The sequence below is a fragment of the Oncorhynchus mykiss genome, chromosome 25, assembly GCF_013265735.2.
Source record: "Oncorhynchus mykiss isolate Arlee chromosome 25, USDA_OmykA_1.1, whole genome shotgun sequence".
Classification (NCBI taxonomy): domain Eukaryota; kingdom Metazoa; phylum Chordata; class Actinopteri; order Salmoniformes; family Salmonidae; genus Oncorhynchus; species Oncorhynchus mykiss.
This window is the reverse complement of record NC_048589.1, coordinates 29,742,360-29,767,286: the sequence shown is the minus strand read 5'-3', so window position 1 is coordinate 29,767,286 and position 24,927 is coordinate 29,742,360. Positions and strand designations below refer to the sequence as shown.

At 40.1% G+C, this 24,927-nt stretch overlaps 1 protein-coding gene across 1 annotated transcript in view; it reads left to right on the top strand.

Moving 5' to 3' along the window:
* The first annotated feature begins 395 nt into the window (after positions 1 to 395).
* LOC110505765 (serine/threonine-protein kinase D1) overlaps positions 396 to 24,927 on the top strand; it is a 50,290-nt gene continuing 25,758 nt past the window's right edge. The window contains exons 1-2 of the mRNA XM_036962945.1: positions 396 to 925; positions 20,992 to 21,130. Coding sequence (XP_036818840.1) covers positions 719 to 925; positions 20,992 to 21,130 — 346 coding nt within the window. The 5' untranslated portion in view covers positions 396 to 718. The remainder of the gene's footprint in view (positions 926 to 20,991; positions 21,131 to 24,927) is intronic.

Here is a 24,927-nt window from a genome sequence, read left to right as displayed (position 1 = left end):
ATTAATATACATGTGTGAATTGGAAATGTTTTTTTTTTTTTTTTTTGCATATCCCAACTACAGGTGTTGAATAGCTCCTCTCATCACTTGAACAAAATATGTTTTATTTTATTCAACTTTTAAAATTATAATTAATTAGCCATAATTCGTCACGTCTTTTATTTTTTATTTATACATATGATTGTCCCATTGCCTTATCCAGAAAATGTACTTCTAGATTTGGCTCTTGGCTGTAACAGAATGGAAGTCTAGTTGGTGGTAATATTTCCATTGAGTCAACATTTCGGATGTTGGAGAGGACAGCTCTTGTTCAGCCACATTGGTACCCAAACCTATAATTAAACTTTTAAAAAAGAGAGGATGAGGAGTAGCCTACCATCCATTTCGCTCCTCGTCACCGCTCAGCTCTTCTTTCCTCTCGCATCACCCTGTCTCACTGATGATGAGATCTATCATCTGTCAGCCAGGCAGGAGGCGGGCTCTGATCACATCCGAACAATCAAACATAACTGACGTAGGCTATACTTCATCGTCTTTCACCTCTCAAATGATTTAAGAGATTTTTCATAATCTCTCTGATTTCTATCATTCGTTTTATTATCCTTATAATCTCGTCATATTTTGCGTTCATGACACGATCGGAGATTTGACATTTTAGTTTGATATTCAAAACAGGCGGTTGTTTAGCGGTTAGACAAGTACGTAGATTTACACACCTATGTCAAATCGGTATTGTTTTGACTCCCGGGAGATTCATATGAGCGCTCCGCCAGTGATCCGACCGCCAAGTCCCCTGTCCCCGGGGTCCAATGGCATATCTTTCCAGATACAGATCGGGTTGAGCCGCGAGCCTGTTCTTTTGGACTCTGTCGACTTCAGCCTCGCTCAGGTCCGGGAGATGGCATGCTCCATCGTGGACCAGAAGGTAATATCCTATAACTTCTGTAGCGCCATTCTTATTATGGATTTAGTTGGAAAACATGTAATGCACAGATATAGGCTAGGTATTAGTGAACTATTAACTTTTGCCTACATGTTTACATTCGGGTATACAGATTTCAGTCTATTATATTGCGTGACATAATCATACCACTGGTCACAGACGTCAATTCAACGTTTATTCCACGTTGGTTGAACATATATTGTATTGCAATTACATAGAAACAAAGTTAATTCAACCAGTGAATGCCCAGTGGGATCTGACCCAGAGCCATACAGTAGGTCATGTTTGCCTAAACATTACATTTTTTGTGTGGTTCCATTCTGATAGGATGAACAACTCAGAAAAGTCCATGGTCATTCTTAGGCAAAATAACCAAGAAGGAAATAAGTGGCTACAGTGTACACTTTTTTTTAGACCCCCCAGTTGAGCAAGAGTAGTGGCAGCAAGGGAAAGAGACTGGTGACAGGAAGTGGTTTCTGATAGAATTACAGGGGGGTGGGCAGCTACCCCACAAATGTATTGGTCATGGAAATATATACCTACAAAGAGGGTTTTATCATTACGAGAGAGGAAAAGTTCAACATAAGAAAGGAAACGTTAAACAAGCTAAGGAAATTAAGAATCCAGATGTTTAATAAAGTTGTAATTGATCACTGATTAACAACATGGTAACTACAGGTGTAGAATCTTAAATTGAGCCTGTTTGCTTCAGCAGGAAACTAATCCTGCAGCAACAGGTTGATACATTTTTTTGTAAGGGAAAATCAAGTCTGAAATGTCAAATTGGAAATGACAAACTTCAGAAGCCTTTTAAAACCTCAAATACTCTACAAGTTTTACATTTCCTGCATTTCAGGAATGTTCTCCTGCAACACAGTGATCAAATTAAGATCCCACATCTGTAAGCATCTCTTAATAGCTGTATGTTCACACTTTATTAGAGACTATTTTACAGCTCTTTGCTGTACTGCTGGCATGCCAGCACCACCCTAGTGCAGACTCTCAGTAGGCCTACACTACTGGCTCTGCTTGAGCCTAGTCTATAGTGTGCTCATTAATAATGACAGGCTCAGAGGGGGAGGATGTTTAAGTTTTGACTGTGAAGGTTTATATTATAATGTTCTATACTGTGCCGATGGATGCGTCGCAAATGGCACCCTAATCCCAATATAGTGTACTACTTTTGACCTGGGCCCATTGGGAATAGGGTGCCATTTGGGATGCGAACTATGTGTGTTGTGAGCATGGTGAGGAGTTATAGTACATTCCATGCACAGAGATCACTGACATTGTAGAACAGTTTTGAATAACAAGACAATTATCTACCATTCGAGCATGTGGTGATCACCTCCTTCCTCCATAATCATCAGGCCTGTTGTAGCCGACATGGTGTATATATGACCATCTATTACTCCAAGATCTGAGGTCGTATAAACCCCTTTCATATCTAGAAGAAAAACACCTATTCTTTATCATAGCATCTTCTTTATAGGCTACCGTATTTTGTTTATATCTGAAAAGGGTATGGGATAAAAAACACAGTTTGTTAAAACCCACCTGAAAACTATCTCTCAAACACAATTTTATGTAGGCCTACATATGTTGTAACTTGATAGTTTAATTTGGTGATGACGTCTTTACCCACTGGGCACAGACTTCAATATAATGTCTATTCTACATTGGTACAACGCCATTTAATTGAAATGACGTGGCAGCAACGTTGATTCATCCCTTGTGTGCCCAGTGGGTATAGTCTCCCTTCATTCGTTTATTTCCGTTTCAACATGATACCGGTCATATGAGAAGTTATCTGTTACACATATAATGTTCCTGGGTTGCACGTCTGTCATCCTCTGAAGCATGTGTGTTAAAATGTAGGCTTTTCTTGTTGTCTAAGGGTTACAGTAGTAATACTGACATGACACTAGAAAGCAGAAACACCTTCTGTCCCAGGGTTATTAGTGTGTGTTGGAAAATGACACTAAATTCTTAATTAAGTAAGGCACAAAATATATATGAACTACAGGACGTTGTACCTCAACACCTTGTTGTAGACACATTTTATCACAGAGAGAGGTTCCCTCTCGTGTATAGATGCTCAGAAACACTAATTTAAATATTACGAAGTGAGGTGAGATCTTAAATATGTGTGTGTGGGGGGGGGGGGGGGGGGGGGGTGTGTGTATGTGTGTGGGGGTGTGTGGGTGTGTGTGGTGTATAAAATGACAAAGCTAACAGTATGCAACAGGGCCTAGACACTGTGGATTATGAGAAAGTAAGTTTGATTTCACATTAGCATGTCCTGGGATGGATCAAGTTGACTTTATAGAAGTTAAGATTTGGCCCTAATGCCTAGAATTAGTAATCAAATTGCAACTGTACTAAAAGCTAGTTTGGCACGATGATTGGTCTTTCCAGGATAAATGACCTCCTTGGGAGTGGTTGCATCGAATGCTTGACCAATCAAAGTTTACAGCACTACTCTGGCAGCTCTCTGGGTGTTCTTTGCCAACTTAAAGAAGTCTGGTGTGCCGATTAGAATGTCTATTTATAGACCAAAGTATAGAGATAATCTTACTGTGGCAAAGAGAGAGTTAGATCATTTAAGGGCAATGATGACATTGATAGTCATGTCCAAAGATAAGTTCCTTGAAAGGGTCTTGTTATAGCTTAGATGGACATGTCAATAACCTTCAATGACTGTCTGTCTGTCTGAAACTGATACTTATACTGATTCAGACACTGAGTGCAGTTACATGCACAGAATAATGTGATTATTGTGTGTAGTCAGATTAATGTAATAGTTAATTAAAACGATTGCATGCTTTGCAGGAAGAGGCGGCAGGGTACCCCAGTGGTTGGACTAGTTGGACTAGTAACCGGAAGGTTACAAGTTCAAATCCCCGAGCTGACAAGGTACAAATCTGTCGTTCTGCTCCTGAGCTAGGCCCACTGTTCCTAGGCCAGCATGGAAAATAAGAATTTGTTCTTAACTGACTTGCCTAGTTAAATAAAAAAAGAACAATTATCCTGTTTCTATGGACACATTGGAAATCAGGCTACCTGATGATACTGCCAATGAAAATAATAAAATAAACATTCTACCACAGTGAACATGTTATTTTTGGGAAGCATGTTTGTTTCTGAGTTCAGACATATAAAGTTTGTATGTGAAAACGACTTGTAAGAAATTGTTGTTCCGAACTTCACTCGCGCTAAAGAGGGAGGCTCACTCGGCTGGTGCTAGCACATGTGCAGATCAAGTACACCGCTGTGCAGATCAAATGGAATGATGGTTAAGGTGTTTAATAATTCAACAAATTGCTCTGAAAACTAGGTGTTTTAATCGGCGTATGCTTCATTCAATTTTGACCTTACGCCAATTAAGATAAGCAGAGTAAGGTGTTTATTGTATAATCTATTGTATAATCTGACTCCTGCCGTAATGAGTTTAATTTTGAATTATTAGTGTGCATGTAAACATACTCACTGTAAAGCTCTGCCTTTCAATTATGTTGTGTGGTTTTTATTACAGTTATAAAATGACATGCGGAATGAAGATTTACAGTAGTAATCTGTTGTTAAACAAACAGAGATCCAGATGTAGAATCTTAATTTGAACCCGTTTCTTACAGCAGGAAAATAATCCCACAGCAAAAGGAAATGTTAATTATTATTATAATTAATGGACATTTTTGTAGGGGTTGATATATTTTTCGTAAGGGAAAATCAAGTCTGAAATTTCAAAGTGGAAATTACAAACTTCAGAAGCCTTTTTAACCAGGAAAGTTATCCTGCAACAGGTTGATCAAATTAAGATCTGTATAGTATGCAGATGTAGGTGTCCATGATGTATATCGGATTGTCGTGTCATCCTCCACCTAACATGCAAGTCCTGATCCAAATAAGATATTGCAACCATGAACCAGCTTAACCATTGCTATTGACATGACATGTATGAGTGTTGAACAGTCCTTTAATAAATTTACCCGATGTTGGACAGAGAAACGAGGATGGGCAGTCACCGCCTTGACCTCTTCATTACTTCTTCAACCAGGGTCCTGGTTCCCATCAAAAGGCTGTCTAATAGACCTAATAGACTGTTAACAGGCCATCCCATTGGAATCCACTAGAGCCAAGCGTTATCAGGACTAATTAAAAGGATGGTGCCTTTGTTTGAAGTTTTACCACCTTTTTACATTACCGCTCTTTACAGCTCTTTTCATTCAAGTGTCCTTATTAATCAGGTGGCACCATGTTAGTTCCTCACAGGAAGTGCTAACTTCCTTGTTCAGTCTGTGTCAGTCCATAAGTAGAGCTGTGATGGGAGCTGTGATGACCACATAGACTAAGCATCCATCCCACAAGTCCTTCAACCAACCTCAACCTTCCATTACAATTCTTCTACTTCTTCTTCACACCAAGCTTTCTTTATTTCTTCACCCACAATAATAACCACTCATATTCAACACTGGGATGCTCTCATAAATTCATAATGTCGTGAATATGGTTTGAGAAACAGAAGTAATGTATGTTATGTATTTGGAGATAAAGATGGTGATTTTTATATCATGATGATAGCCAGTTCTATTTCCCTTTTTCGCTACGACTGTATGGTATACATCTGGTAGTTTTGAACTTTCATCCCTGGTGTTATACAAATGAGAAACATTAAACAAACATTATCAAGTTATAGTTTACTATACGTGTCCCCAAGATGAAATTAATTAGCAAAATTATTACATTCTGTGGTCAGCTCCCCAAGGTTTGTCTCCTAGTTAGAGAATGGTCCCCCAGTTGCTTGGCAACTGATTTTGATTGCCTGTGAAGTATCCATATGAGTGCCATTATCCTGATGAGAGCCATGTGCAGTAGGGTCACGTACTAGCAGACACACACACACACACACACACACACACACACACACACACCTTGGGAAGAACAGAACCGAAGATGAAGGTTGTGCGATGTGCATAGGCCATTGTGGGGCAGCTGTTTTGGAAAGCATTCTAAGCACCATGCATCTTCATTAGCATAAAAGAGATGCTGTAGAGGGTCACCATTCCCTTTGAGGATCATGGCCCTTTTCTGCCCCAGCACTCTCATGAGTGCTCTCCCCTTAGTGTCGGCACCATAAAAGCCTTCTTTGGTCTCATCTGCTAATTAACTAGGATGTACAGTATAAATCTGTAGTGTCGACTTTGTGTTATCTAGTGTGTTCTTACAGACTAATACTAAAATTACATAGATGCCGCTATGGATGCAAGGATTGACCATCCATGAGATGCAGTAACGTGTTTGTTTACACTTGCAAACAATGGAGTAAAATATTATTACCTTTTGGGTTCTGATGGAGTGTCATGACATATGAATAAGTTTAATAGCTATATAACATACATTTAAAAGTAAAAATAAATAATTTATACCAATTCTGGATTGCCCCTTTATTATTTAATATTTATGCTAGTGACCCCCCCATTAACGAGCATTGTACTGATCCTCACCACTGAGAACAGGTAGAGAACGGCAACAAAATACCTCTGCCTGACTGTTAATTACTTTAGTAATTAAGTAAACACTGCACTCTCAATAATTGTAATTACAAAAAATAAGCTGTGGTTTCTGTCAGTGTTGGGAAAAATTAAAATCGATACTACAGCCTCATAGCACTCACGTCTGTAGCCATGAAGTGCTTTGAAAGGTTGGTCATGGCTCACATTTACACCATCATCCCGGAAACACTAGACCCACTCCAATTCGCATACCTCCCCAACAGATCCACAGATGACGCAATCTCAATTGGACTCCACACTGCCCTTTGCCACCTGGACAAAAGGAACGCCTATGTGAGAATGCTGTTCATTGACTACAGCTCAGCGTTTAACACCATAGTGCCCACAAAGCACATCACTAAGCTAAGGACTCTGGGACTAAACACCTCCCACTGAAACTGGATCCTGGGCTTCCTGATGGGCCACCCCCAGGTGGTAAGGGTAGGCAACGACACATCTGCCACACTGATCCTAAACACTGGGGCCCCTCAGGGGTGCGTGCTTAGTCCCTTCCTCTACTCCCTGTTCACCCACGACTGCATCGCCATCATTAAGTTTGCTGACGACACAACGGTTGTAGGCCTGATCACCGACCATTATGAGACAGCCTATAGGGAGGAGGTCAGAGACCTGGCAGTGTGGTGCTAGGACAACAACCTCTTCCTCAATGTGAGCAAGACAAAGGAGCTGATCATGGACTACCGGAGAAGGAGGGCTGAACATGTCCCCATTCACATCGATGGAGATGTAGGAGAGCGGTTTGAGAGCTTCAAGTTCCTTGGTGTCCACATCACCAACAAACTATCATGGTCCAAATACTCCAATACAGTTGTGAAGAGGGCACGACAATGCCTATTATCCCCCAAGAGACTGAAAAGATTTGCATGGGTCCCCAGATCCTCCAAAATTTCTACAGCTGCACCATCGAGAGCATCCTGACCGGTTGCATCACAGCCTGGTATAGCAACTGTTCGGCCTCTGACCGTAAGGCACTACAGAGGGAATGCGTAAGGCCCCGTACATCACTGGGGCCAAGCTTTGATCACTGTGTTGCAGGAGAACATTCCTGAAATGCAGAAATATACAACTTTTTTGAGGCTTCAGAAGTTTGTCATTTCCACTTTGGAATTTCAGATGTGATTTTCCCTTTCGAAAAATGTGTAAACCTCTACAAAGATGTCCATGAATTATAATCCACATAATAATTCACCTTTCCTGTTGCTGGAGGCTTTTAAAGCTGTACTTCTTGTTGATGTAATTCATGCTAATGTTTGGTTTTTGAGCTAATGCCCAATTGACTCCCATTCACTCCTTGCGGAGTGCACTCCTTGTCCCAGAATCAACTTTTTAGGAGATGGGAAACTCCATTGGAATCTTATTAACGGCCATTGTGTATGTTGGCCCCACATCATCAACGGGCCGTGTTGACTAGATGGAGTTCAAACCATTTTTACGCTTGAAGGGTTGTTACACATACACAATGGCCGTTAATACGATTCCAATGGAGTTTCCCATCTCCTAAAAAGTATCTCTGTTATGGTGACAATGAGAAACCGTCTTAAAAGAGAACTATGATTAAATATGGTGTGAAATTATTAACCAAGAACGTATTCTCTTTGTCGACTATAGTTGTGTCTGCGAGAAAGAGCGTAAGAGATTAGTAGAGGGTACAGTACATTAGATTAGTCCATGTTAGATTCAGGTGTTAAATATCTCAAGTGTTTGTTAATTAGTACAGTCCATACTGCATAAGATCAGTTTTATATGCATACAATATACAGTGCCTTGCGAAAGTATTCGGCCCCCTTGAACTTTGCGACCTTTTGCCACATTTCAGGCTTCAAACATAAAGATATAAAACTGTATTTTTTTGTGAAGAATCAACAACAAGTGGGACACAATCATGAAGTGGAACGACATTTATTGGATATTTCAAACTTTTTTAACAAATCAAAAACTGAAAAATTGGGCGTGCAAAATTATTCAGCCCCTTTACTTTCAGTGCAGCAAACTCTCTCCAGAAGTTCAGTGAGGATCTCTGAATGATCCAATGTTGACCAATGTAATCAAGTCTCCGTATAAATGCACCTGCACTGTGATAGTCTCAGAGGTCCGTTAAAAGCGCAGAGAGCATCATGAAGAACAAGGAACACACCAGGCAGGTCCGAGATACTGTTGTGAAGAAGTTTAAAGCCGGATTTGGATACAAAAATATTTCCCAAGCTTTAAACATCCCAAGGAGCACTGTGCAAGCGATAATATTGAAATGGAAGGAGTATCAGACCACTGCAAATCTACCAAGACCTGGCCGTCCCTCTAAACTTTCAGCTCATACAAGGAGAAGACTGATCAGAGATGCAGCCAAGAGGCCCATGATCACTCTGGATGAACTGCAGAGATCTACAGCTGAGGTGGGAGACTCTGTCCATAGGACAACAATCAGTCGTATATTGCACAAATCTGGCCTTTGTGGAAGAGTGGCAAGAAGAAAGCCATTTCTTAAAGATATCCATAAAAAGTGTTGTTTAAAGTTTGCCACAAGCCACCTGGGAGACACACCAAACATGTGGAAGAAGGTGCTCTGATCAGATGAAACCAAAATTGAACTTTTTGGCAACAATGCAAAACGTTATGTTTGGCGTAAAAGCAACACAGCTCATCACACTGAACACACCATCCCCACTGTCAAACATGGTGGTGGCAGCATCATGGTTTGGGCCTGCTTTTCTTCAGCAGGGACAGGGAAGATGGTTAAAATTGATGGGAAGATGGATGGAGCCAAATACAGGACCATCCTGGAAGAAAACCTGATGGAGTCTGCAAAAGACCTGAGACTGGGACGGAGATTTGTCTTCCAACAAGACAATGATCCAAAACATAAAGCAAAATCTACAATGGAATGGTTCAAAAATAAACATATCCAGGTGTTAGAATGGCCAAGTCAAAGTCCAGACCTGAATCCAATCGAGAATCTGTGGAAAGAACTGAAAACTGCTGTTCACAAATGCTCTCCATCCAACCTCACTGAGCTCGAGCTGTTATGCAAGGAGGAATGGGAAAAAATGTCAGTCTCTCGATGTGCAAAACTGATAGAGACATACCCCAAGCGACTTACAGCTGTAATCGCAGCAAAAGGTGGCGCTACAAAGTATTAACTCAAGGGGGCTGAATAATTTTGCACGCCCAATTTTTCAGTTTTTGATTTGTTAAAAAAGTTTGAAATATCCAATAAATGTCGTTCCACTTCATGATTGTGTCCCACTTGTTGTTGATTCTTCACAAAAATATACAGTTTTATATCTTTATGTTTGAAGCCTGAAATGTGGCAAAAGGTTGCAAAGTTCAAGGGGGCCGAATACTTTCGCAAGGCACTGTACATACAGTGTACATACAGTATACATACAGTGCATATACAGTATGCATACTTATTTAACTAAGTGAGTGAGCACTCCAGACCCTTGGTTATTCACTGTAAAATGAAAAGTACAGTATAATAAGTAGGAATTTCATTTACAGTGAGACATGTTAATTGATTTTGTTCCGGTAATTAGTCTTTATAATAACAATGATTTTATTTTCTCTACTGGTTATGGACGCCCACCCATCATACCCCATGGTACCAATCATTTCTCAGCTCTTTAGTAGCTATCTCTCTAGCTTTCATATCAGACATTCTCTCTTAATGCATGCGTTCAAGTCTAGAGTTATAAAATATTAACTTTCCCCAAATTAATACCGGTTAAAGGGTTCCAGATTTCCTGTTTATTCCCTTCTGATTCTGCAAATTTTCCAACTGATATTTCTGAAAAACCTTGGCATTTGGAGATAGTATACTGGAATTTTGTAACTCTATTCAAATACACTAGTATCCCTGAAGAGTTACATAAATCACATAATAAAAAATAAAAAAACGTGGCAGGGTTAGTCTAGACTAGAGAGTTTGCCTTTGAATTGCAATTGTATGTGTTGTGAGCGATTATGTGTACTGCACCTCGTATCACTCTGAGGGCTAAAATAATAGCAATAGCTGCAGCAACAGCTCTTCTATGTCCGCCAGTCATAGGGGTTTGTGTGTACAGAGTGAGGCAGAGAAACAAAAGCCCAGAAGTGTAACAGTATTGACCAGTGGTTGTCACACCACAGCCAGCAATACTCACAGTGAGAAACACATGATAAACCTCTGCTCATACCATACAGGGATAATAACCTGGCTGAAGATGTTTACATTTTAGCAGACACTCTTATCCAGAATGACTTACAGTAGTGAGTGCATACATTGTCATACTCCTACTCTATTTGCCTATAAAAGAAAAAATGACAATACATGACATATTGTATACTGTATCATAAAAACTTTCTTTGAGGACCTAGTTACAACACCTAGTTATAAATTCCTGGTTTACAGACCACATCAGCCCTGCATGTCACATTATGCTCGCATGCAAAGTGATGTGTAATTCCTATTGGAATCCAGCCAGAGTGAGGATATCCAACAATTGGAACTTTTAATCAACCTCAACCTGCATTCAGAATGACTGCCAGGGTAGAGCAGATTGATTAATCAAGTAATCTAAACTGGAACAACCATCTTAGTAACGGGGCCCAACATTCTCCTACTTTCTGCTCAATAAAATCATCAAAGTGCTACACTGAACGACAGAAATCATGGCAAAGATATCAACTACTGTACATCAGTACTGTATATGTAAAAGGATGAAGGGAATGATATATACATGTACAAATATATTAAATGTATCATATTACCCAAACTCCTGATGTTAAAGTTTAAACACTGAGGTAAACACTAATGCTCTGGCACTATTTAAAAGAAAGAAAAAAGCATTACAATAAAAAAGCTTATTCAAATTCAGAAGGGTTACAAATAATAATCAATGCACCCTTTCTTCCAAAACGCTTCTTATGTTGTTTAAAGGTAGAAAGAACCCTTTGACTTACAAATAACCCTCGTCTTCTAAAAAGGGTTCTTCAGATGAAAACAGCATTACCCTATCCCTCTGCACAGAACCCTTTTGGGATCCTTTTGAAATGTAATGCTTTGTACAGTCGAGTTTGACAATATCTCACCTTCGGTGGTGACAAGGGCTTGGACAAGTCAGGCAATCTTGAGGCGTCTCTAGCTCTATGTGCTATACTGTGTGTGCTATTTAGTATCGCCCAAGCCACATCCACACCTCTGTCTCTTTATAGGGAGTTCCTTTCCATTTACACAACTCAGTCAGGACTCTGAGCCAAAGACCACACTATCTCTGGGGTAAAGGTGTCAGTTAGTAAACACAAGGAAAGGTATATAGCTTTTTGCATAATGCACTGTATTTTGGGAGTACATGCCATTTCTCATGAGAGGAAGGTGATCCTATAAGATTGTCAGGATTTGTAAGTTGCTATTCGATTGAAATGGTGTCCATTCTATGTGATGCAAGGCTTATATTTACAGTAACTCCATTATTAAAACAAAATAGTCAGCAATATACGCCCACAGTATAGTCGTGAGGTACAGGCACTGGAAACTGATCCTTAACATGAAACAAAAATACATTAACAAAAAGAAGAGGACATTGATATCAGAGCAATGAGCCTGTTATGTGGGTCGTTCCACCAATTTGGTGCCTTTTGAGAAGTGTACTGTAACTTTGAGGGGAAAAAAACTGTTGCTTTAACCTCATTTTAACATTCTGTCATAAAGAGCACATGATCAACTTCATAAAACACAAGTTTTTCCATATCAAGAGGTTAAATAAACTAAAATATATAGATATAGTATTATAGTATACCTGTAAAGTGCCCAAAAAGTTACAGGGTTGACCGTAACCGGTTTGACCATTTTTCATCTTAAATCAGCCATCCCCTTGTGACAGGGGGAATGGAGCTTGTTGTGTGCAACCAGGAGGGGCAGAAAATGTATTGCTAAAACATTTCTAGCCTGTCTATCTATAGGTAACAGGGTTGACGTGTTATTCTAGCCTGTCTATTTATAGGTAGCAGGGTTGACGTGTTATTCTAGCCTGTCTATCTATGGGTAGCAGGGTTGACGTGTTATTCTAGCCTGTCTATCTATGGGTAACAGGGTTGACGTATTATTCTAGCCTGTCTATCTATAGGTAACAGGGTTGACGTGTTATTCTAGCCTGTCTATCTATGGGTAACAGGGTTGACGTGTTATTCTAGCCTGTCTATCTATAGGTAACAGGGTTGACGTGTTATTCTAGCCTGTCTATTTATAGGTAGCAGGGTTGACGTGTTATTCTAGCCTGTCTATCTATAGGTAACAGGGTTGACGTGTTATTCTAGCCTGTCTATCTATGGGTAACAGGGTTGACGTGTTATTCTAGCCTGTCTATCTATAGGTAACAGGGTTGACGTGTTATTCTAGCCTGTCTATCTATGGGTAACAGGGTTGACGTGTTATTCTAGCCTGTCTATCTATTGGTAGCAGGGTTGACGTGTTATTCTAGCCTGTCTATCTATGGGTAACAGGGTTGATGTGTTATTCTAGCCTGTCTATCTATGGGTAACAGGGTTGATGTGTTATTCTAGCCTGTCTATCTATGGGTAACAGGGTTGATGTGTTATTCTAGCCTGTCTATCTATGGGTAGCAGGGTTGATGTGTTATTCTAGCCTGTCTATCTATGGGTAACAGGGTTGACGTGTTATTCTAGCCTGTCTATCTATGGGTGGCAGGGTTGACGTGTTATTCTAGCCTGTCTATCTATGGGTAACAGGGTTGATGTGTTATTCTAGCCTGTCTATGGGTAACAGGGTTGACGTGTTATTCTAGCCTGTCTATCTATGGGTAGCAGGGTTGACGTGTTATTCTAGCCTGTCTATCTATGGGTAACAGGGTTGATGTGTTATTCTAGCCTGTCTATCTTATGGGTAACAGGGTTGACGTGTTATTCTAGCATGTCTATCTATGGGTAGCAGGGTTGACGTGTTATTCTAGCCTGTCTATCTATGGGTAGCAGGTTTGACGTTATGTTCAACCCACTCAGTCTTCCACCACAAAACACCAAGAAATGCCCAAAAAGAGTAGAACCAGCTTACATGCTTTTACGCTATTATTTGACCATCAGATGTTCAATGTTTCTTTTGGGGAAAAAAGTACCGGTAATAGTTTCACAATATTAAAACGGGAGTTCAGATCACGTGACAGGGTTAACCTTAAAATGAGGGACAGTTCAACATTTTTCCTTCAAATGAATCACTAATCACATTAAATAACTAATAATCTTCAGAAATAACTTTTTCAAAGCAACAAAATAACTAGGGCTTTACAATGATGGTGAAAACTTGGAGACATTTTGGGGTTAAGTGGGTTAAACTCTTCCTAGAAGTCCACAGATGGTGCACAGAAGGACATGTGAAAATGTATAATTTTTTGCACTTTATTTTATAAATATTCTTTTTGAATTGTGAATGTGATTGATTCTCCATGTGGTTAATATATTATTATTATTATTATTTCTGGTCACATATACTGGATAGATGCAAAGGGGCACTTTTTTTTATTAACGGGCACTTCGTTGAAAATGTAATGTTGGTGCACAACTTCTACTTAAAATATCAAAGTCACTCATTTGTGTGGAACGACACACGTCCATTTTGAGAGTGCTCGTGTTATTCTTAGTCTTTTTTTTCCCACTCAATTCTGCTTAGTCACTCATTTCCGCAAAACTGTGAAAATTGGATTTGTTTTGATTTGAAATAGGTTGTGTAGTCATTGTGTACTTCCTTTGTCAGAGCAGTATAGCATTTGGTTTTGCTATTCTTGGGCGTTAGTTTAGAAATGTTATGACCACAGTGCATTTAGACACTTCTATCCACTGAGATATATACAGTACTGCTGCAACAGACTGCTCTCCCACCACTTAGACACTTTTTATTCAATTGCAGCTGATGTGCATATTCAATTTTAAATCAGATCATTTACCATGATTATACTTGGACTTGGAACTCGACTTAAGCCTTGTTTATACCTGCCGCTAACATGCGTCCTTTGTCTTGATCATATCCGGATTTTGATTGTGCACACATTTTCAGAAATATGTCTACACAATGTATTAAAATGTGTCTCATATCTGTCCACTGTGCCCACATTGTGACCAGATTTCCTGGGCCTATTCTTTCAAAACATTATATTTTTTTATTTTTTTTATTTTAAGACATAATGATAATGATTAAATGGTTTCACTGTCCATATCTGTCTACACTTGTAAGATATCCAGACACAATGCATGCTTGACTACCTCCAGAGCTGGTCATGAATATCTGATCACAATCAGATCAGAATGCATCTTTTAATCGTCTACACCTGTCTGAAAATGTGGGCACAATCAGAATGAGGACAAGATCAAGACAAAGGATGCATGTTAGAACCAGGTATAAACGGGGCTTGAGACACTTATAGCACAGGTTCACTCAGTCATGAATCAATGACATTTTTGAGCTTCACAGTTTGTGTACCATATTGCATTTTTTCATAGCTTTTTTGAATTCATCATGCATTCAACCCTATATTTAGTTAACGAATTCATGAAAACAAAAAAAACACATCCCCACTAACAACAGAGGACCAGACTATTCCTCTCTCAATCCACCTTTTGAAAGAATTATGTTGTTTGACTTTGAAAAGTGACCTTAGTCACAAATATCTTGTTTGAAAACCTCAACAACAAGATTTAAACCTTTGCACAGTGGAGTTTTCTACCAAGGCGTAAGGTGAAAGAAAAGCATAGGTTGATGTTCTCAGAAGGAAGGGCAACTCAATAAGACTAGTCTATGGCGTAGGTGTGAGAGCAGAACGGCAGTTAGAGCTGCATTGGTGATTCACACAGGCTGAATAGCTTTCAGAGGCTATTTCCCCCTCAGCCGACGGACTGAGCCGCAGCTGCTTCTAACAGTGTTAAAAACAGAACTTCAGCTAGCTACGCCACTGACTGCGCCTATTGTTTGAGAGAGAAGACGGCCTCCAAATTGATGTTCTTTGTACATCGCACTTATCCGTAAAAAATATAAAGCAGGAAAATAACAGTGTTGAAAGGCCATCTTGGAAGTGCCACATCAGTCTCCCCAGAGAGGCAATATAGCTAGTACTGTTGCCTGTGAATGTCCTGTACTTTTAAAATAAGCATTTCTCCCTCATAGGGGGGTAAATGACAAGGTTCAGTCTCTCTCTGCTTTTCTTTTGATGGTTCAGACATTCAGCAGATATATGTGGATCCGTTGTGTCAAATAAATGAATATAATTTCAATCAGGAATCGAGCCTTGGGTTACGCTGCCATGACAACCCTACTGTTACAGTGGGGTTGCTCTCATGGTGACCTCAGTACCACACTTACCTCTGTATATTTTTGTACAGACCTCATTAGAGGCTGACAGGAGAGATATCTACTGCCATTAACTAGGTAGAGAAAATTGAGATATAGATTTGTATTTGCCACACTCTTAGAAATAAGGGTATGGTTAGGGTACAGTACAAATATAAATATAAATTTAAAAAAAAAAATAATCACATAATGTATCTTCAAATGTACAGATAAACTCTTACATGGTAGGCCTACTGTTCGGTACCTTTTAGGGTACATGTGTGGATAATCTAGTATAATGGTACATTTTTGTGCCCAATATTTTGAATATAAAGGGACAATCATCACACACTCTCAAAAACCACACCCATCATTATCATATTTCCCAGCATGCTCTATTGCAGGTCGATTTTTATTTGTTTGTTTCAATATGTGTTTTTGCATGCACATTGATTGATTGATCTTATGCTACACAAAGATAAATATCATACATTTTTCTAAACTAATCCAATCTGTTAGTATTTGGACTTATTGCACCCGTTACTGAGATGGTTGTTCCCGTTTAGATGGTTTACGTAGTCTCATTTTTTGTTATTCCCTACCTTGGCAGTCATTATAAATGCAGAATTCAGGTGATTAAAAGTTAACATTCATGGATATTCTAACTTTGGCTGGATTCAAATAGGAAATACATATCACTTTACAAGCCAGCATAATGTGACTTGCCTAATGTGGCCTGCAAACCAGGAGTTTCAGACCACTGTGTTGCGGTAAAGCTAGGCTGTCAAGTTATCGCCTTATGATATATGTCATGTATTGTCATAAAGAGTTTAATTTCAATGATACATTTTTTATTTAGGCACTCTACAGGACTGAAAGCCATTGAATGCTACAACCATATCTCTATCACTAGCACACAGTCATATGGGCGGTACTGGTAACTCAAAAATGTGTTTGAAAGGCACCCTGGGAAATATGCAAATAAGGCTTTACACCCTACAGTGTTAAAGCAACACTCAAAAACCTTTTTAGAGGTAATTTTTTTGCCACTTAAAAGGAACACACAGCTTTGTCACAGTGGTGGCACCCTAAAAAGTCAAATTTGTACCTTTTCTGAAGGTAAGCTTTTCTACCTGTAGGTTGGAGTCATTAAAACTCATTTTTCAACCACTCCACAAATTTCTTCTTAACAAACTATAGTTTTGGCAAGTTGGTTAGGACATTTACTTTGTGCATGACACAATTAAATTCTCCAACAATTGTTTACAGACAGATTATTTCACTTATAATTCACTGTATCACAATCTAGTGGGTCAGAAGTTTACATACACTAAGTTGACTGTGCCTTTAAACAGCTTGTTAAATTCCAGAAAATGATGCCATGGCTTTAGACGCTTCTGATAGGCTAATTGACATAATTTGAGTCAATTGGAGGTGTACCTGTGGATGTATTTCAAGGCCTACCTTCAAACTCAGTGCCTCTTTGCTTGACATCATGGGAAAATCAAAAGAAGTCAGCAAATTGAAAGAAATTGTATACCTCCACAAGTCTGGTTCATCCTTGGGAGCAATTTCCAAATGCCTGAAGGTACCACTTTCATCTGTACAAACAATAGTACGCAAGTATAAACACCATGGGACCACGCAGCCATCATACCGCTCAGGAATGAGATGCATTCTGTCTCCAAGAGATGAACGTACTTTGGTGCGAAAAGTGCAAATAAATGCACGAACAACAGCAAAGGACCTTGTGAAGATGCTGGAGGAAACAGGTTCAAAAGTATCAGTATCCACAGTAAAACGAGTCCTATATCGACATAACCTGAAAGGCCGCTCAGCAAGGAAGAAGCCACTGCTCCAAAACCGCCATAGAAAGCCAGACTACGGTTTGCAGCTGCACATGGGGACAAAGATTGCACTTTTTGGAGAAATGTCCTCTGGTCTGATGAAACAAAAATAGAACTGTTTGGCCATAATGACCATCGTTATGTTTGGAGGAAAAAGGGGGATGCTTGCAAGCTGAAGAACACCATCCCAACCGTGAAGCACGGGGGTGGCAGCAACATGTTGTGGGGGTGCTTTGCTGCAGGAGGGACTAGTGCGCTTCACAAAATAGATGGCATCGTGAGGGAGGGAAATTATGTGGATATATTGAAGCAACATCTCAAGACATCAGTCAGGAAGTTAAAGCTTGGTCGCAAATGGGTCTTCCAAATGGACAATGACCCCACGCATACTTCCAAAGTTGTGGCAAAATGGCTTAAGTCAAGGTATTGGAGTTGCCATCACAAAGTCCTGACCTCAATCCTACAGAACTTTTGTGGACAGAACTGAAAAAGCGTGTGCGAGCAAGGAGGCCTACAAAACTGACTCAGTTACACCAGCTCTATCAGGAGGACTGGGCCAAAATTCACCCAAACGTTTATGGAGAGCTTGTGGAAGGCTACCTGAAATGTTTGACCCAAGTTAAACAAGGCCCACTGGGAATGTGATGAAAGAAATAAAAGCTGAAATAAATCATTCTCTCTACAATTATTCTGACATTTCACATTCTTGAAATATAGTGGTGATCCTAACTGACCTAAGACAGGGAATTTTTACCAGGGTTAAAAGTCAGGAATTGTGAAAACTAAGATGTATGTAAACTTCTGTCTTCAACTGTTTTTACAATTTGGATGCTAATAGATTGCATTTAGTTCAAAGACAATACATACTAATTATAATCAGAAGATAATATTAACATGTAAATATGCTTGGTACGAGAAAAATAAATAATAATTGCAGATTAAATATTGCTGTAATTGAACATTTTACACCCAATGTAGGCTACTGCCCCTTTAAGAGCTAGTGTTGATTTTGTACCCTATTTTGTGATTATCACAAAATATTGTTGCCTTCTCACACTATTCAAACCCCACAATCAAATAAACAGCATATGAAGCTCTCTTAGCCTATAGCTCACATATTGCACACAAATAATCAGAAACATATTGTCAGTACAAAACGCCACACATACTTTTTTTTCCCACGAATCTGAATCATCATCTTCTCACTTTTGCAGAATCAATGAGAGGTGTTATGGCAAGGGAAACGGTGTTGCATAATGTCAAGCCAACCTGGAGAACTTTGTGTACATATTACCTTAAAAAAGTGAGCCGGACCTTGTAATTAAAGTGAACCGAACTCAGACCACCTCTTGCGAAGGTCTCAGTTCGGTTCGTTTCGGGGGCTCTTTTAAGTGGTCTGAGTTCCTTTTGGAGTGTTCACATGGCACAACAAATTTGGGTTGACAAAAATTGTCTGAATGTGACCAAGTGTGAAAACATGCTAAAATGTGTGATATTGCTACTAAGACGCGTTATTCACAATAGGATTAGCTAACATATTAGACTCATAGTACAATTGTGAGATGCTTAACTTCTTTTTATGATAGAGATATGTTAATTTCCATGCCACTTGAAGTCTTCTTTCTTTTTGTCTTAGACAATATTTGGAATATATTATCATTGTTTATTCTCATTGATAAAAAAAAATCTACTAGGTATTTTTCCCTCTAGCTGTTTCTGTTGCATCGTTATCCTCAGGTGCTCCCTTTGCAAAACATATCATTATCTCTCAGAGTTATTACAATAATAATATTGCAACAGTCCATTTCGGTGTTACTTTGTGACTAGTCTAAGGGTAACAGTTGATCAAATGACTGTATCCATGGATGTGTGTGTGTGTGTGTGTGTGTGTGTGTGTGTGTGTGTGTGTGTGTGTGTGTGTGTGTGTGTGTGATGTGAGCTTGGCTAGATGGTGAAGTAGTGGAATTGGCTACATGCTGTAACCTAGCTCATCAGAGTAGATCAATAGCGGGTTATGCACAGCAGTGGTTCCCTCACCACACTACACAGGTCAGTCAATATGTTGCTCTTTTCTTTGACATTGGATTGATTGGCAGGCTGTTATTCCTAAAACTGTTTTGTAACTAACCACAGAAATAGTGTTTAAACGTAGTGCAAGTAGTTTGACTTTGGATAGATTAGTGAAAACTGACCTTGAGAAATCCAGTGTTAATTAATGTGGGCTCTGTGGCAACAGACTGTTTGGTTTAACACCTACCCTACATTTACCAAAGGAAGACAATTGCCATGTCTGTTTGTTGGCTATAGGCTTCTGCCACTTGGTAAAGACTGTATATAACATATTATAAGCTGCATAATAAGACATAATAAGGGCTCGTAACATGCTTATAACAGTCTGCATCATTATCGGGCTCCATAATCAGCAGAGTAAAAACAATTTGAGGAGGCATATTACTTAGCTGTGACTTGCATTACTACTGAATGGAGGCTGTGATGAACAGCTTTGTAAATATCCCTGAAGAACCATTGGAGCTACTCAGTAATGCGCTAGTATATTTATTACATAATTGTCAGTTTGGTATCAGACAGTACAGTATCATCAATTGTGAAAATTTGAACTATGGGCTCTCTAAATTGAATTTAGAGACAACATCACTGTTCCTCTAAATGTTATAAGGTTAATGTAATCAAAATCATATCAAAGTTTATTGGTCAGGTACACAGATTTGCAGGTGTTGTATGTAGTAGCAGGTGCAGTGAAATGCTTACGTTACTAGTTCCAACAGTTCAGTTGAATGTCTAGCAAATACAATACTAATACACAAATAAAATAAAACAATGAACAACGAAATGTCAGAACAAGTCCAATGAACTCTCCACGTAGATATATTAGAGTGAGCAGTGTCAGAATCCAGAATATAAATACATGGTGTGTATAGACCGTATTTAACTTGAAAAGAAAATGGTATGTACAGTAGCATGTATATTAGGGTGAGCTATGTGGAGAATAGCGTACACTATAGCGTACACTATAGCGTACACTCTGTCCTAGTCTGCTGTGTGACATGCCCCCAGAAGGGTCTCTATTGAGACTGCTGTCTTCTTGGGTTGCATACAAACAAAGCAGAAAAGGGCCTCTTTAATGTGACAATTAAACATAATGTTTTATAATAGTTTGAAAGGAAATAATTGTACATTTCTCTCCACTAAGTCAACAAGCAATATAACAACAAATTGGGTTTGAACAGACCTCTAGTCAACCAAACAAGAAAACCTATCAAATGTTAACCAATGGCAGCTACTCTTTTTGTCTCTCCCACACAGTTACCCGAGTGTGGCTTCTATGGGATGTATGACAAGATCCTGCTGTTCCGCCACGACCCAGGCTCAGAGAACATCCTCCAGCTGGTGAAATGTGCTACAGACATCACAGAGGGAGACCTGGTTGAGGTGGTCCTGTCAGGTAAGACCAATGTTCACTACACAATACACACTACCTGGTTGAGGTGGTCCTGTCAGGTAAGACCAGTGTTCACTACACAATACACACTACCTGGTTAAGGTGGTCCTGTCAGATAAGACTACACACTAGAATAGGGTTGTGTTCGTTAGCCCAAAACGGAAGAAAATAAACTGAGATAGGGAGGAAATAGCCAAACTTGACCACAAACCAACATTTGTTTTGGTTTTCAGTTTCCCTAATGAAAATGATCCCTCCTTAGAAGGTCACGCATGGCACAACCTTATCTTCATCATTTAAAGTGGAACTTCTCAACATGCAGACAGTGTTCCTCTGGATTTGAGTATGCAGCATGCTCCTGTTTGAGGGTGAGTTCTGTTCACCTGTGTTCTTTTTGCATATAGGCTACATTCATTTAACCTTTGTCCACAGTATATTAACGCATATCAATAATGCAGATCATATCACCGCCACCTTACCGGCCACCCTAGACCCACTTCAGTTTGCATACCACCCCAACAGGTCCACAGATGACGCAATCGCCATCACACTGCACACTGCCCTATCCCATCTGGACAAAAATAATACGTACTGTATGTAAGAATGCTGTTCATTGACTACAGCTCAGCACCATAGTAACCTACAAGCTTATCATCAAGCTGGAGGCCCTGGGTCTCAACCCCTCCCTGTGCAACTGGGTCCTGGACTTTCTGACGGGCCGCACCCAGGTGGTGAAGGTAGGAAACAACATCTCCACTTTGCCTCAACACTGGGGCCCCACAAAGGTGTCTGCTCAGCCCTCTCCTGTACTCCCTGTTCACCCACGACTGCACGGCCATGCACGCCTTCAACTCAATCATCAAGTTTGCAGACAACACAACAGTAGTGGTCTTGATCACCAACAATGACGAGACAGCCTACAGGGAGGAGGTGAGGGCACTCAGAGTGTGGTGTCAGGAAAACAAACTTTCACTTAACGTCTACAAAACAAAGGAGATGATCGTGGACTTCAGGAAACTGCAGAGGGAGCAGCCTCCTATCCACATCGACGGGACAGCAGTGGAGAAGGTGGAAAGTTTTAAGTTCCTGGGCGTACACATCACAGACAAACTGAAATGGTCCACCCAGACAGACTGTGTGGTGAAGAAGGCGCAACAGCGTCTCTTCAACCTCAGGAGGCTGAAGAAATGTTTTGTCACCCAAAACCCTGACATACTTTTACAGATGCACAATCGAGAGCATCCTGTCGGCTGTATCACAGCCTGGTACGGCAACTGTACCGCCCTCCACTTCAAGGCTCTCCAGAGGGTGGTGCGTTCTGCACAACGCATCACCGGGGGCAAACTACCTGCCCTCCATGACACCTACAGCACCCGATGTCACAGGAAGGCCAAAAAGATCATCAAGGACAACAACAACCCGAGGCAGTGCCTGTTCGCACTGCTATCATCCAGAAGGCGAGGTCAGTACAGGTGCCTCAAAGCTGGGACCAAGAGACTGAAAAACAGCTTCTATCTCAAGGCCATCAGACTGCTAAACAGCAATCACTAACTCAGAGAGGCTGCTGCCTACATTGAGACCCAATCACTGGACACTTTAATAAATTGATCACTAGTCACTTTAAACAATGCCACTTTAATAATGTTTACATATCTTACATTACTGATATCACATGTATATACTGTATTTTATACCATCTACCTCAACTTGCCTATGCCACTTGGCCATCGCTCATCCATATACTTATATGTACATATTCTCATTCATCCCTTTAGATTTGTGTGTATAAGGTTGTTGGGGAATTGTTAGATTACTTGTTAGATATTAATGCACTGTTGGAACTAGAAGCACAAGCATTTCACTACACTGACATTAACATCTTCTAACCATGTGCATGTGACCAATAAAATTGGATTTGATCTGATTTGATTTGCAATTGAACATAGGCCTATTGCATTCACTGGTTCTATTCAGCTCTCCTTTCTGTCAGTTATGTAGCCTCTGGAATAGACCAGTTGACATAGGGAAGAGAGGTGAACTCTCCTTTGAACCCTTGAGGTTGAATAACAGCAGAGCATCTCCAAAGCATCTCCATAATAGCAGCTTGAAAAGGAGGAGAGAGATGTTACCCAGAGTAATGGACTAATCAGACGACACAATGATAATAGTGAGGACATAATGTTACTATGAAATGGATTTACATGACATAAGCTTGTGTGTATTCAGTGTGCTTGGCTAATAGCTATATGGTTAAGTCAGTCAACACAACAGACAAGAACATGAACAACTGTCTGCATGACAAATACAGAACTATAGTGCATGTAGCTGCTGGCTGATGTAGCCTGCTACCAAAGATCATTTATCCACATATCCAGAGTGGCGCAGCGGTCTTAGGCACTGCATCTCAGTGTAAGAGGTGTCACTACAGTCTCTGGTTCAAGGCCAGGCTGTATCACATCTGGCTGTGATTGGGAACCCCATAGGGGCACAATTGGCGCAGCGTCGTCCAGGGTTTGGCCAGGGTAGGTCGTCATTGTAAGTAAGAATTTGTTCTTAACGTACTTGCCTAGTTAAATAAATAATAATAAAAACTCTAGAAGGTTACCTGCCAATCAGAACAGGTTAAGGTCTAGACATTTGGAGCTATCCCAATATGCACATTTACCAAAGACAGTAAGCTCTCAGATGCCCCTCTCTTGTGAAATAATATGGAAATAACAAAACAGTAAGTTGTCTATGTGTGTCCAGTGATGTCCCTCCCCACTTGGCACAGATGTCTATTCCACGTTGTTTCAATTGAATTGAAACGACGTGGAAACAACATTGATTCAACCAGAGTGATCAGTGGGTTTGCTTTGTTTTGGCAGTGTTCTGCCCCTCTCCACCCGCTCCCCTTGTTGTGGACAGTTTAAATGCCTCACCCGGTGAGAAATCAGTGGTGGGCTTATCTTAGCTCAGGAGTAGGACGTGATCCAAGTATCAATCTTGACACTGGTAAAGTGTTTTTCTAAACACTTGGCAGGCTTTCTCTTCCCCCTCTGTGTGTTACAGTATGGCAGGTCATTTAGTTGTGTCTGTGGTACAGTGACAGGGGAGACATGGGGTAGAACGACACCTCTGTTACCTTGGCTACACGCCTCACTGGAAAGGTGACGGCTCAGGTGATTTAGTGATTTACACGCCCAGATGCACAGATTCTCATATACATGCTCCCCGACATCTGTCATGACACTTTTTAATGACACACTCAACAGCTGATAGATCAGTGAGCACACTAAAAGAAACGCAGGGAAAACCTTACAACTGTCAGAAAGAAGAAGTGAAGACGAGACAGTCTGTGGTTATTAATTGTGGTCATTTCCACCTAGGTGGCTGATCTGAAAAAAATGTGTCCTCTGTTGACTGTGGTGTGTTGACATGTGTTTCTGTGTCTGTTTCTGCATCAGCCAGGTAGCGCAAAGTGAATCACAACAGAGAACTGCATTGATTCTAATGTATAGCTATTGTGTTATGTTATGGTCACGTGTTGTAAAGGTTCACATTGGTATGTCTTACTGCACAGGTATTTATTTGTGTACTACTGTCTTTATTCAGTTAATCTCAGCTTATGCTCACACTCACATTTGAGACAAGATATAACCTTCTTCTGTTCCTTAATCTTGATAAGTCTGAGACAGTGTGAGTGTGATCATGATAAAATAGAGCTGCTGCTATAAACGCTTCCCAACTTGACAGATCCAGTACACTTGAGCTCCATTGAACTCATCAATAAAATCATTCATTCCCTTCACAGATGATCA